The sequence below is a fragment of the Caenorhabditis elegans genome, chromosome I (assembly GCF_000002985.6).
Source record: "Caenorhabditis elegans chromosome I".
Classification (NCBI taxonomy): domain Eukaryota; kingdom Metazoa; phylum Nematoda; class Chromadorea; order Rhabditida; family Rhabditidae; genus Caenorhabditis; species Caenorhabditis elegans.
The window spans coordinates 5,114,078-5,127,238 of NC_003279.8; the positions used below are offsets into that span (position 1 = coordinate 5,114,078).

Sequence of the window (13,161 nt, forward strand, 5' to 3'; positions counted from 1 at the left end):
ATTTCCTTTGCTGAGAAAATTTAAACTATGAAGTTGAACAATTTTGTGAATAAAAACTTTAGTTACCAATAACAAGAGAACGGTTAACAACAGAACAATACAAGAAAACAAAATCAACAATTTATGGGAAAACTGAAGCAAATGAAGATGTAGGAGCGACAAGTTCAGGTTCAAGCCGGAATATGGGAGGCATTGGGATAGGCGACGGCTCTTGGTTTGGGTCAAACTGAAAATTTACACAATTAGTATTATCAAAATATTTAAACTGACATGTGAAACGTGGATTTTTTTATTTTGTTTTTTATTTAAGCTCCTCGAGGAGCTCCTCCCATTCCTGACCTTTCGTTGAAATTTTAATTTATTAGTTTATTTTTAAAAAATGGGAGGAGCTTAAATAAAAAACAAAATAAAAAATAAGCCACGTTTCACATGTCAGTTTATATATTTTGATAATATTTTTTAGCGTTTCAAATTTAATTACCAGTGCATGAAGTGGTCCTGGAAGATGCTGAACCGACAGGCTTTCAGGCCAGATTGCAGCTTTGCTTTTCTGAAGCTTCGTGGCAAATTCATCATAAGCGCTTCTCAATTTAAGAGATTCTGGGAAGTTTCCAACTGTTATCAAAACTAGAATCAATTGGGATAGCTCATCTGAAAATATGTCACAATATATTAAAATTCCAGGGAAAGCAAAACTCACTTCCAATATTCTCTAACCATCGATAATTCTCCGAAAGCACGTTGAGCAATGCTGAATCTTCGTATTCACCACCTTCTTTCAGTGAACTTTTTTTCTTTTCAATTTGCTTCCGCCTTCTAACAGTCGACGCCATCGAAACTTTCGATGATCCTGATCTTGAACTTATACTGGAAATAACTGAAATATCATCTCTCAAATCGTCAACTTCTCCAGCTGCAAACTGTTCAACTCTCTTCAACTTGTTCTCTCGAACTACAGCCAATCTCTTTTTGTAGTTCTCGAATTCAGTTTTTCTTCGTTCTAAATCCATCAAAACTTGATCATTTCTGCTCAATGCAGCCTTTTTCAGCGCTTCCTCTTTTCCTACTTCAACTTCTCGACTCGCGTCTAACCATTCAAACGCATCACAGAGAACATGTACAATTTGAGTGCTCGACGAACCGGCCAATTTCAGAGCCTTCGCCAATTCCTTCGGCTGTCGTGCTTCTCGAAGAGTTGTACTCATTTTAATTGCATGAATCTTCAACTTTCCAGCATCAACTGCAAGTCGACGAGCTGATGCGGCAAGACCATCAACATCTCGTGACATTTCCCAGCATTTCAGAGTTTTCTCCGAGTTTCCAGAAAGTTCGTAAAACAACGCAGCTTCTCTCCAATGAACTTTTCGTTCCAATTCAGCAGCGTACAGCTCACAACATTGCTTATATCTTCGATCTCCTGGCTTAACAAGGGTCAGTGCATCTTGATATAGTTTTTCCCTTTGAATTATATCTTCAATATCATTCCACCATGTCTCTTCTGAACCTCTTTCTTTACTTGAATCCAACAGAAACAATGAGGAAACTGCATCAATCCAAGCTTCTCGTACAACATTAATACGGTATTGTCGTTCAAGTGTGCACATAACTCGATTAAGCTTGTTTAGAACTGGTAGATATTCTTTTGGATCGTAATTTGAAGCTTCTGCAACTTGCTGAGCAAGCTTCAAATCGTATGTGGATAGAGCACAGTTGAAGAGCTCTTTAGCCGGCACAAAGAATGAGATGTGATGTAGACTGTTTCGAGTGAAGACATCCTTACGATCAGCTGAAAAAAAAGTTCGTTCTTCAAGATTTGCAAAATTTCAGTCTAAAACAAGGGTGTCGGTTTTCAATTTGGGTTCTTAAACCTTTTATTTGCTAATTTTCTAATTTTTTTTTTTGATTTTTCGATGACGCCCGTGGTCTAAAACCTACCAATTTTCTCAACATGCTCTTGAACTTCTTTCAAACAATCGTTAACTTTCGATGGTTTCGATCGTAACAGAGCAGTAAGCAACAGTGGGAACATCTTTGTCTTTTCTGCATCCGACAAATCTCTGACATATCGTGCAACTGTCATACAGAGAGATGATCCTGCATCCTCGAAAACTTCAGTACAACTGATAAGAAGTTGTTCAAGGAATTGTGAATCATTTGAAGTTTTCAACCAAATTGGTATGTCATCTTCCAAATCGTCTCCCTTATATTTCATCGCAAATGACATGTCAACTCTGTGTTTTTTCATCCACTTGAATGAGGCAATGTATTCTTTTCGATCGAGCAAGTCACGAGTGTGAGCCATAACATAGCGACGTGGTTGAATAGTTTCCAAATTTCCGCGAGCAGCTTGTAGGATAACATTCGCTGATTGAGAATCACATGCAACAAGTTCACAGCCTGCTTCAACGTTACGAACGTCTTCTAAAGTTTTGCCTGATTCAGCATCAATGAATCTCAGTTTATTATCGAAATCGATCAGAAGAATATCGGAGCCTCGAGTTAAAATTGAAATAGCGTCTTGGGAAACACGCTCCGAATCGAGGAAAAGCATCGAGTTGTCCACTTGAATCACGTGATGGTTCTAAAAAAATCTTATTCATAAATATCATCTAACGTGAGTCTCAAGAAATCAAAAAACTTGAATTTTACCAATATTCCGTGACAAACCTGTATAAAATGCACTTCGGTAGACTCGAACTTGTCAATTTTGAACAATTCTTCTTTTGTATTCAAGTCAATAAACTTTCCATCGTTTGATGCAATTTCAACGTGCTTGTTTGAGGGATTTACTCCAATCCACCCAATATTTTCTCCTTCGAAGATTTTTTCTGGATTAGCACCAACTCGACTGATTTGATGTTTTCCGTGGCTAACGTTCCAAATAATGTATGATTCTGATGGCTCATCGTACACAAATCCACAGATAATCCCTTCCGTAACCTCAGTGTGTAGTACTTCATCAATTGAAGCACGGTCGCTGTTGAATTTGTATCCATCTGTGTCTTGGCTGACTGCAAAACAAGCAAAATAAGTTTTATGTGAAGGGACTTTTAAAATTTCTAAAATATATTTTTTTCTAAAAAATGGATTACTGTAGTTTCTCTTTTTTTTTTTGAAAAATAGCTTGAAATTTTCATAATTTTGTGGTCGAAAATTGTTTCGATGACACCCTTGATCACCATACATGAAATGATTTTCCAATCCGATGTGATAACATGAACGTGATGAGTTGACGTTGTATAAGCGACAATATCAGATAGACATTGAATTGAATAATCACACATTGGTGGAGGCACAACTCTCCGACACAATGAATACATCCGAAGTTCATCAGTTGCAACGACAACGTTTTGTGATATAACGTCAGAGAATGAAGCAGTAGGTGTGATATGAACTGAGAAGAATTGACCAGATTCCAGAAGAACTTCAATATTTTGGCATTCTACAGTACTCCACTTCCAAATTATTGATTCCGAGAACTTCCAATAACATTTTCTGGTAAATTCGTAATTGGAGAGATGCCAGAATTCAACTGAAAAGTTTTTATTTTTTATTTAGGAGCTTTGCAAAACTCTTACGTTGATGCTTCTTTCCCAGAGAAGTCTGCATTGACAGAATGGTTCCAGTGGAATTCCATTCAATTTTCTCGATAATTCTTCTATCTTCAATCTGGTTTGCCGGCCATTTGACGACATAGCTATTTCTTGTTTCACCATTTCTTTCATAGATTACAATTCGATCATCGGAGCCGTTCTCCTGGATAGCTGAACACAAAAGATTCGCATTTGGCTTGTGTGCAAAGCAATGGGAGAGGTAGATATTTCGAATGTTCATGTTGTTCAGAATTTCTCCATTTCTATCGAAAACCTAAAAAAAAGGTATTATATTACTTGGAAAATTTTGATCTCCCAACTTACCGTTAAATTTCGTGTGTCATTTTGACTTGAATAGAAGGAAACGGCGACAATTTCACCGTCCCATCTCCAATGCACTGACGTTTTTCTTGAATGTTGCTCGATTTGTTCCTTTTCTTTTTCTATTTTCTCTCCTGGCTTAAGTTTGCCGGCGGATCCTCTGAATTGTGTGCTCTCAGAGCCCCAACCAACATTAACTGGTGCAGATTTTCTTTCATTTTCCGAGAAGATGAGTGGTCTGAAATTAAAATTATAATTGTATTGTTCATCTCAATTTAAATTTAGATACCTTTCTGCAAAAGGAACAAGAGAAGAATCTGCAAGATAAAGGGTTTGATTATCAGCAAGAGCAAGTGTTTGCTCATCGGCGGTCCATTCGGCTGCTGAAACAGTTGTGTCGGTCAGTTCGGCTATTTCTAGATCCATTACTTCCCCATCTTCAACGATCAAAGCACGTCCGTCAGCAAGTATCACCACTATTTGATTTCCATCGGTTCGAAACTGAAAAAATTAACTTTAGATTTTAGATATATTTAAATTTCAAAAATGAATTCCCTACCGACAAGGAAATCACTTCCAATTCACGGCGTTGCTCGGCCCATTTGATTGTGCTGCTGATCTGCAAAATTTCGCAACATTTTGTCACAAAAATATTTCAAAAGTCTCACCAAATTGTTTTCTAGCAGCAAAAGCTCATTTTTCGTTGAAACAGCAATCGTTTGAAGAATGGGATGAACTGCGAAATCGTCCGCACCTGGAACGCACTAAGTTTTACCTTTAAACTATTTTAATTGTTTTTACCTGCGATCTCTGGATTTTCAAAAGTTTTTACACTTCCAATCTGTAGGTTTTTCATATTTTCTGCAAGAAAATGGTTTGGTACAGTGAGAAAAAAGCGGAAAACTGTTAAGAAACTTTTTTAGTTAAAAAAAATCAAGATGGCCTAGAATTTCAACTGCGGACTAGTTCATCAGAAAACTAGGCCATTTTTTCACAATTGTCAATTTCTCCATTTTTTAAACAATTGTTTGCCCATGGCAACTTTCTGTTCAATTCGAACAGCTAAAGACAATTTTTTAGTTTTTTCCTCATTATTTCAATCAAAAAAACATTACATTTTTATCTCTCGTTGTCTTTTTCTTGCACTCTCTAACAGTCTCCACAGGTTACTGCCCTTTCCAAATCGAGTATTGCTCTGCAAACAAACCAACTCTTATCGATTTATTTGCAGCCTCATCGTGTCGTCAACCGGGTTTTATGATATTCTAAAATGCCACATACCGTACCTGGATGCCTTCATCCGAGCAATGGAAGGAATGCAATCGACTGGTTGCTTTTTCAAATAATTTTTCGTATAAAAAAAGTTTAATTTTTAGGAATGATGGGGGTCTCATTGCTTATGGATCTCATAATTTGATTTTCGTAGTTGATGTGATGCAATACAAAAGGATACAATCCATCGAGCATCATCAATCTGCCATTAATATTGTGAGTTTTCATGTTAACTTAATAAATGAAATTTAATTATTTTTCAGATCCGGTGGTCTCCAGCTCGATCGCCTTTTGCTGATTTATCACCATCATCTTTACAACCAATAATTGCATCCTCTGATATTAGTGGACATATTATAATTTCTAATTCAGTAACTGCAGCACAAATTAATAAATTCTCTCATCCAAACAGCTCTGTTCTCCGTAAGTTTTCATATTTTTCTTCAAATAAATTTAATTTTGAAAGGTTTCAGAAATGTTCTGGTATCCATGGAAAGACATTTCTCGAGATTTCCTTCTAGTTCTTCATTCATCCAGTACAGTTGTTCTATGGAATACGGTGACTGGAGAAAAAGTCTGGAATCATACATATTCCCATGTTCCACTTTTTGATTTTACAGTCGATCCATTTTCATTGAGAAATGTGATATGTAAGTTTTTGTTTTAATATTGAAAATAAGCTTTAAATATAATTTTTAAAATCAAAAATAAACCAACCTGTTTACGGATTTTTTGGTTTTTTTGTTGTTGCAAAATCTAAGACTTCAACTAAAATTATGATCCAATTTAAAAAATAGCCTAATGAAAAAATAATTAAAAATATTAAAATATTCGAAAAGAAACTTAAATAATCAGTAAATTTCAGTCAGCAGTTCTGGAAACAAAGTACTCGTGTGCTCCGACATTGCTCTCTCGGAGCCTGCTTCCTCTGGACATTTATTTCAAATAACTTCAGAAGACAATTCAACAACTTCCACTAACACTAATATTTACCTCATCACATATCACAAAGCATATCGAAATACGGTTTTTATTGCAATTAATTCTGGTGTAAGTTGCCATTTCTAATATAAATAATTAAATAATCAATTTTCTCATTTTCAGCTCTACCTAGTCAATCCTGAATTAATGTGTTGTCTTGCTCGTGTTCCCATCGAATCAAATATTGTATCTTGGATGCCAACCGGTCGACGAGATGCTTTGTTCGCTGTGCATTCGAATGGAGCAACCACTTTTCGAGTTACAAAATTTGAGCCAACCGAGGAGAAAAAGCCGAACGCCAGTTTTTCGATGGATAAGGTAATGAGGATTTCAGCGTTTAGACATTTTTAGATTTAAAATTTGAAAAAAAATCACCAAAAAACTTCTTATAAACCATATTTTTCTCTCAGGTCTGTCAAACAGAATGCGTGCGTCCAATGAACAATCAGCGAATCGTAGCAGCTGCACTGTGTCCAACCACTCAATCAACCGTCTCTGTACTCTATCAAAGTGGAAAACTTGCATTCTGGCAACTTAGCAACGGACGTCTACCACTTTTGTATAGATCAAGCTTCATTGAGGATGTTCTTGAGTTCAACGACAATCTATCAACGAAGTCAATTGGGGAACTAAGTCTACATCAGCTTAGTCAAATGGGATCATTGTCTTCTGGTGTAACTTGTGTTCGAATGAGACCTATGGATGAGCTAACGAAAGTTGAAAATGATCCTTTTGGTATGGAAAAATGTTTAAATTTTAAAAGATCGAATTTGAGAAACTTCCAAAATACTCAAAAATTGCGTCAAGAAATTATGTTTTCTATTACCATTTGACTGAAATAAAAATTGAATTTTTTATGTTAAAAAATTATTATAACAAAAACCTTTTGACAACCAACAAAAATTAGTTTTTAACCAAATTTTCATAAAAAGTAATTGTCTTCGTACACTGTACACTAAACTTCGCAAAATCCGAAAAAAAACCCTTAAATTTTTTTTTTAACTTTTCGAAAATTATAAAACAAATTTTTTCAGCAAACACAGCTCTCGGAACCCTTCATCTCGCAGCTGTCGGAACAAATTCTGGAACAGTTCATTTGGTCGACGTTTTCACTTCTCAAATCTATCGTGATTTTTGTGTTCAACCATCTCTTGTTAAATGCCTTGAATGGGGCGGTGTTTATTCTCTTGTTACTGCTGGATATAATCATTCTTTAAGTGCATCACAAATTGTTCGAAATGATGTTTTTATCACTGATATTCGAACAGGTTTAGCCAAAAGAATTCGACCGGAAACTGATGAAAGTCCGATCACTATTATCCGAGTTTCATATTATCAGTAAGTTCTTCTCTATTTCAGTACCGTAATCATGATTTAAATTTCAGCTGCTATTTAGCAATCGCCTTCCAACGTGAACCACTCGAAATATGGGATTTGAAAGGACTTCGAATGCTTCGGAAAATGAGTCGAAGCTGTCCACTGATTATTGATATGGCATGGTCGAACAAACATCATAGTATTAAAACAACTGAATCTACCCTTCAAAGTGTTTATCGAGAAAATCTTGTTCTTCTCGATTCGGAGAATCGAATCTATCACATAACACTACGAGGACTTCATGTTAGAGACGGAAAAATAGTGAATACACAGTGGAAAAGCGCGAGTGCTCAAATATGTGCGATGGCTTGGAAGGATGATATTCTGGCAGTTGGTGATGTTGAAGGAAATCTGGTTGTTTGGGATTTAGGTAGAAGACAATCTAGACAAGTACGAGATGTATCACATTCAAGAGTTCATCGAATGACATTCTCAAGACTTGCTGGAGATCATACGATGGCTGTACTTCATTCGAAAGAAGTTACTCTATGGGATACGGAGGCAATGACTCGAATACAATCAATTCGTATGGATTCATCGAAATTATGTCTTGATGCGGACCTTTGTGGATTATCGCCGTTGGTTCTTTCAAATGATAATACATTGCGTTTTGTGGTTTCTAATACGAAAAATCAACCGATTTTGGAGAAAGGTAACGTCTTCATTAGTTTATTGTACGAAAATATTTTTTGAGACCCGAAGAACTCGGGGGATGTCCAATTGGGGGGATTACCAACTCGGGGGATTGGCCCCGCCCACAGAACCGTGGCTTGCAATACGCCCATTTCTTGGTAATCCCCCCAATTGGACATCCCCCGAGTTCTTCGGGTCTCTGTTTTTTACATGAAATTTTGCAATTTTTATATACATAGTCTTACTTACCAGGGCTGGGACCGAAAAAAAATTGAATTTTGTGTAACACCAAAAAGCCCAAAAAAAATTTGATGCTATTACCAAAAAAACCAAAAAACATCGCAGCCCTGTTACTTTCTTGCTTCGTTTTTCGTTTGAACCGTAAATATTTTGCGCTTAATTTTATTGCCAGGAAACAAATATTTAGGGTCAGTAGGTCGTAAATGTTGTCCATTGCCCTGGACGACATTTTACAACCGCCTTACGTCGAATGATAGGTTAGAAATAACAGAAATTGGAATTTGAAATATGCTCATTCACAGTAGAACAGTTCGGAGATTTTTACTGTTGTAAAAGATAAAAAAGTAAATCTGAAATTTCTGATATATTCACGAAAGTTTAAAATTGGAGATTTGTTTTTAAAACTATCAAATTTCAGAAATCCCATTCCTCTACAAAGATGACTCGATGAATAATGTTCGTAAACACCTTGAAGGATCCGGAAGCCGAAAATCTTCAGAAGACAGAAGTTCGGCTGATAAATCAGAGGACAGCACACTCGAAGACGCAATTGCATGGATCGATCAGAATCAGAGACCTCAAATTGAAACACTTGAAGCTGACTTATCAAAACTTCAACGTGAACGAGTAGTACGGCGATTTATCGGGGATCACTTTTCGGCTGATCTTCTATCCATTGTCATCGATCGATTTGCTCATTCGGAAACAGAACATTTGGCTCCAAATCTACAAATGTTCTGGGAGAATGGAGCATTTAAAGAACGAGAATCACGAGTTATCAGTGTAGCGTGTGCAGCTGAACAAGCAATGGAAAGGAGATTAGTCGAACAAGCTGTAGTTGTTGGAGGATCTGCAAAGGAAAGAGTCACCGATCGATTGATTGTTTCTGCAGATCTTCGGTACGCAAGCATCAAAGCAGCGTTGCTAGTCTCTTGTCAGGATAACGAAAAAGCAAAATCTCTGATAAAGCTCATCGCTACAAATTTGATTGCATCCGATTTGATTGAAGACGGAGTTGAACTATTGTTCTTGGTCGGAGCTGGTGGAGATGCTTGCAAGTATCTACAATCACAGAAATTATGGACGAAAAGTATTGTATATGCAAAGGTACGTTAACAAAAAAATAATCTGTATAAATTAATTTTATAGATGGGATTGGACGATCCTACTGAAGTCGAGTCAAAATGGATCGGACACCTTGCCGACGAGGCTAAACAAATTCGTGTTTTAGCCGAAGCATCTCGTCGTAATTGGCCCGACGTTGTTGAAGCGACATCCTCTGCTGATGCTATTCTAGCTCGATTGATTCTACGAACAACCACATCCACTCCACCTCTGTCTTCTTGTCCTACACCGTGATTAATTAGTTTTTTCGTGTTTGGTTGTGAAATAATCACTGTGTAAATAGCGGAAAGTGATATATAATTTAAATTCTAATTTATAAGGCGAATTTTGAAAAGCTTGTGAATATAGATAAATGGGTTCCTGCTTTACAATTTAAGAATTTGACAAAAAATGAGTTTATAGTCTCAAAGCATTTTCTTCGACAGACTATATATATATATCCGCGATTAGTATAGAACAGAGTAAAAGTAAAAAAGAAAGAAAAGACGAGTGAAAAACCCGCGCCAAAAAAGACGATTATAGCACGAAATTGGCTATGATGAGCTATCGAGAAGTAGAACGAGTTATGAAAATTATACTGGCGATCCGTACTCGTCGTCCTCGTATTCCTCGCGATTGATAACATTCGAGTCAGTGATGTTCTGCTCGCCACGTGGATCCAGCTCAGCCGCCCAGCTATAATTAAGAAGAGCCAAATGAGTATTTCCCATTCTTCGGTGAACTCGTGCTGAAAAATTCAAATTTATATAAAATAGTATAACTAATTTTAATACGTACCAAGCAGATGGAAAATGAATGCTTCATCTGGCGAACTAGCTTTCAATTTATCAAGTTCCACTAGACATTCTTCATTTCGATTCGCCTCAAACAAGAGACGTGATCTATTGAAACGGCAAGCCACATCAAGAGGATTCAGAGTGAGAGCCCTGTCAATCAGCACGAGAGCAGTATCGATTTGTCCACGTTGTTGCTCGATTTGGGACAGTGTGCAGAGCATTGCACGATTCGTTGGATTAATATTAACAGCCTTCTGGATATTGGTCAGTGCAGTCAGATTTTGCTCTTTCTTTAGGTGAACCAACCCGAGACCATACCAGGCACGGTAATCGCGAGGAGAAAGGAGAAGTGCTGATCTGAAAATTTAATGTTTTAATTAAAAACTTTCATGATCCTATAAATACCTGAAAGATCCCGCAGCTTTGTCAAGTTCATCCTGAACGATAAGCTCATGCCCCAATAAAGTGTATGCGTAGGCGAATCGTTTGTCAAGTTGAATAGCCCTCTCCATACATTCAATTGCCTGAGTATGCTGTCTTTGTAATGAGAAGCAATTTCCAGCGGCACACCAACTCTGTGGCCGTTCCCGTGATTCAGTTGTCAAAATCTGAGAAAGAGCCGAAAGAGCATGAGTATCTTGAAGGTGCCACATTGAGGTGGACAATAGCTCGGTTCCGTCAACCTTCCACTTTCTACGTTTATGCAAATCATCGAGAATGTTCCGGCACTCTCTGTATTCGGATTGCTCGAAGCAAGCTCTTCCCAACTGAAGACGGACCATAGACGTGTTAAGAATGATATCTCTATCGAGTTTTGCGAATAAAGCATCAGCCGATCTCCAATTGTATGTACTGATTGACTCTTCAATAAGTGCAATGTGTTGATAAACATCAAATAATTTCTCTGAAGAACAAATAAAATCATTAATTTTTGATTAACTGATTTCATACTGTATTCTGGATCGTAAACTCCATCGACAATATCCATAGGTTCATCATTGTTCAAAGAAGAAGCCACAGAAGGGAGAGGAGGATTGATCTGGGATACCTCATCTTCTGATGGACGCTCACTAGCTGTTGATGCCACCTGAAGCTGCTAATAATTGAAGAAAAATAACTGGTCATTATATTCTTACAGAATTGGTAGAACCCGACAAACTCCGTGCAAGATTTGAGTTTCTGGATACCAAAGGTTGTTTTTCATTTCGTCTTCTTTGACTCAGAGTTTTGGCAGTCTTGTTTGCAGCAGCGGCGGCGTCAGCAATTCTGATTGAAGTACGCACAGGATTGGTCTAAATTTAGAAAATTATTAATTTCAGTGTCCAAATAAATGTTACCCTCTGGGACGACGATGACCCTCTGGTAACTGATGCAATTCCACTCCGAGTTCTCGTATTCGATGCATTCGAATTCTCCGTATCGCTGTTTAGTGCAGCACTGAAATTATTGAAATAAAATTTCAAAATCTGTCACCACTCACTTTGCGCGATTTCTAGAGCTATGTGTAGCCCTCGTGTGTGGTCTCTCGGGTTCTGTGAATAACGATGATCGAGATCCAGTGACTGAAGATTCGGTACGTCGTGTCGTCATTTCACTGATTCTGGAGCTTTTTCTCGGGGCAGTTGGATTAATACGTGAAGGTGTGGATCCAGGAGTGGATTGTCTTGGAGTGATGTTTGATGTGGTATCTGTAACTTTTAATTTCTGATTCAGCATGATCTTTCAAAAATTTTTAATAGTGGATTTTGAAAAATCGCATTTTTAGAGTCGGATTTTTTTCTAAACTGATATTCCAAAATTTTATTCTCCAAAAAAGAAAATCCTATAAATACTTCCTATAAATTTACGGAAAATTTTTCAATAGTTTTTTCCGCTTCACTCACTTCTTGTCTCGCGATTCGCCGAAGCAATCGTACCGCGTGTAGATCGTCTGACCGAACTTTCCAGTCTGGAAGGTTCAGCAGTGCTGGCAGCTGAAGAAGACGACGGCCCAGGAACATTTGGTGATGGTGTTTCGGATTTCAAACTCGAAGCTGGACTATCCAGGTATAGACCATTTCTATAAAAATGTCGGCATAATATTTAAATTTAAACATTCTCAGAATCTTACGATTTTCGGTGATGTTTTTCAAAAGTATGGGCGAGATCATGACCTCCAAACCGTAAATAAGTTATGATAGCTGACCACAACAAAATATTCTCATCCAGAGACTTTTGACAAGATTCTAAAGCCAGATCCATGTAACTTTCATCGCAAAGCATTTGAGCATGAAGCAAATTAGCATGTGATGCAACCCGTGGCTCTTCCAGGATATCTTTCCGTATCACTCCATCGTCATGTTCGAAAAGAGCTCCTCTACAGTCATCGATTCTAAAGAAAAATTAAAATAATGAATAAATATACATATATATTACAAACTAACTTATTTAAATCGTAGGATACCCTTGCAAGTAGATAGAAGAGTCTAGCTCCGCTCAATTTAACTGAACTAAGGAGACCATAACATTCCTCTTTCTTATTGGCTCTATACAGACAATCAGCGTATAGAAGAAGAGATTCGGAGTTGTTGCCTGAAAAAAAGTTATTGAAATTAAAATATGAATTAAAAACGAAAACCACTTTTATCGGTTTCGTAATGAAGCTCGGCTAGAAAAATAGCATCATCAAAAGCGTAACACTTCATCATTTCATGAATCTCATCTTCAATTGTTCGGTGTGCGTCCGCTGGAAAACGCTCGAACACCTCTCTCAATTGAGGCCGCACAGCTACAGACGCAGCTGATTCTTTCATTCTCTTCGCGACCTGAAGAAACGCTAAATAAACTATTAAATCGAGAAAAGC

At 37.3% G+C, this 13,161-nt stretch overlaps 3 protein-coding genes across 5 annotated transcripts; 1 reads left to right on the forward strand and 2 right to left on the reverse strand.

Annotated features, from left to right (window-relative positions):
• Nucleotides 1-44: 44 nt before the first annotated feature.
• Nucleotides 45-4,775, reverse strand: elpc-1 (Elongator complex protein 1). Its single transcript, NM_001377580.2, has 12 exons — nucleotides 4,716-4,775; nucleotides 4,583-4,668; nucleotides 4,474-4,533; nucleotides 4,204-4,415; nucleotides 3,918-4,152; nucleotides 3,579-3,867; nucleotides 3,185-3,532; nucleotides 2,668-3,011; nucleotides 1,936-2,581; nucleotides 701-1,786; nucleotides 482-651; nucleotides 45-226 (listed from the first exon to the last, which is right to left on the reverse strand). The coding sequence occupies exons 1-12, from the start codon at nucleotides 4,768-4,770 to the stop codon at nucleotides 122-124; spliced, it is 3,636 nt and encodes a 1,211-aa protein (NP_001364720.1). The 5' UTR covers nucleotides 4,771-4,775; the 3' UTR covers nucleotides 45-121.
• Nucleotides 4,776-5,138: 363 nt separating this feature from the next.
• Nucleotides 5,139-9,908, forward strand: Y110A7A.9. Of its 2 annotated transcripts, none has more exons than NM_001392266.1 (11): nucleotides 5,139-5,243; nucleotides 5,291-5,402; nucleotides 5,450-5,609; nucleotides 5,653-5,836; nucleotides 6,052-6,236; nucleotides 6,291-6,485; nucleotides 6,578-6,902; nucleotides 7,202-7,505; nucleotides 7,553-8,196; nucleotides 8,836-9,524; nucleotides 9,567-9,908. In NM_001392266.1, exons 4-11 carry the CDS (start codon nucleotides 5,662-5,664, stop codon nucleotides 9,774-9,776), a joined length of 2,727 nt encoding a protein of 908 aa, NP_001379750.1. In that variant the 5' UTR covers nucleotides 5,139-5,243; nucleotides 5,291-5,402; nucleotides 5,450-5,609; nucleotides 5,653-5,661; the 3' UTR covers nucleotides 9,777-9,908. The 2 variants fall into 2 exon arrangements, with proteins under 2 accessions (NP_001379750.1, NP_001431066.1); NM_001444099.1 differs by having other exon boundaries at nucleotides 5,146-5,243; nucleotides 5,660-5,836.
• mat-1 (Cell division cycle protein 27 homolog) lies at nucleotides 9,838-13,124 on the reverse strand. Of its 2 annotated transcripts, none has more exons than NM_001377581.3 (11): nucleotides 12,939-13,124; nucleotides 12,742-12,889; nucleotides 12,429-12,689; nucleotides 12,202-12,377; nucleotides 11,799-12,006; nucleotides 11,656-11,755; nucleotides 11,455-11,610; nucleotides 11,270-11,411; nucleotides 10,724-11,222; nucleotides 10,320-10,675; nucleotides 9,838-10,269 (listed from the first exon to the last, which is right to left on the reverse strand). In NM_001377581.3, exons 1-11 carry the CDS (start codon nucleotides 13,108-13,110, stop codon nucleotides 10,115-10,117), a joined length of 2,373 nt encoding a protein of 790 aa, NP_001364721.1. In that variant the 5' UTR covers nucleotides 13,111-13,124; the 3' UTR covers nucleotides 9,838-10,114. The 2 variants fall into 2 exon arrangements, with proteins under 2 accessions (NP_001364721.1, NP_001021714.1); NM_001026543.8 differs by having other exon boundaries at nucleotides 9,839-10,269; nucleotides 11,270-11,405; nucleotides 12,939-13,122.
• Nucleotides 13,125-13,161: the final 37 nt, after the last annotated feature.

What these genes read in the sequence shown, in the direction of transcription:
- elpc-1 (NM_001377580.2), bottom strand. Translation starts at nt 4,770, where the DNA reads ATGAAAAACCTACAGATTGGAAGTGTAAAAACTTTTGAAAATCCAGAG. An exon ending in TGGAAGTGATTTCCTTGTCG is followed by an intron (nt 4,416 to 4,473) that starts GTAGGGAATTCA and finishes TAATTTTTTCAG; the next exon opens with TTTCGAACCGATGGAAATCA. An exon ending in TCTGGGAAAGAAGCATCAAC is followed by an intron (nt 3,533 to 3,578) that starts GTAAGAGTTTTG and finishes AAAACTTTTCAG; the next exon opens with TTGAATTCTGGCATCTCTCC.
- Y110A7A.9 (NM_001444099.1), top strand. Translation starts at nt 5,185, where the DNA reads ATGCCACATACCGTACCTGGATGCCTTCATCCGAGCAATGGAAGGAAT. An exon ending in TTATTGCAATTAATTCTGGT is followed by an intron (nt 6,237 to 6,290) that starts GTAAGTTGCCAT and finishes TCTCATTTTCAG; the next exon opens with CTCTACCTAGTCAATCCTGA. An exon ending in CCAGTTTTTCGATGGATAAG is followed by an intron (nt 6,486 to 6,577) that starts GTAATGAGGATT and finishes TTTTTCTCTCAG; the next exon opens with GTCTGTCAAACAGAATGCGT.
- mat-1 (NM_001377581.3), bottom strand. Translation starts at nt 13,110, where the DNA reads ATGAAAGAATCAGCTGCGTCTGTAGCTGTGCGGCCTCAATTGAGAGAG. An exon ending in GAAAAACATCACCGAAAATC is followed by an intron (nt 12,378 to 12,428) that starts GTAAGATTCTGA and finishes ACATTTTTATAG; the next exon opens with AAATGGTCTATACCTGGATA. An exon ending in AGTTTACGATCCAGAATACA is followed by an intron (nt 11,223 to 11,269) that starts GTATGAAATCAG and finishes TTTGTTCTTCAG; the next exon opens with AGAAATTATTTGATGTTTAT.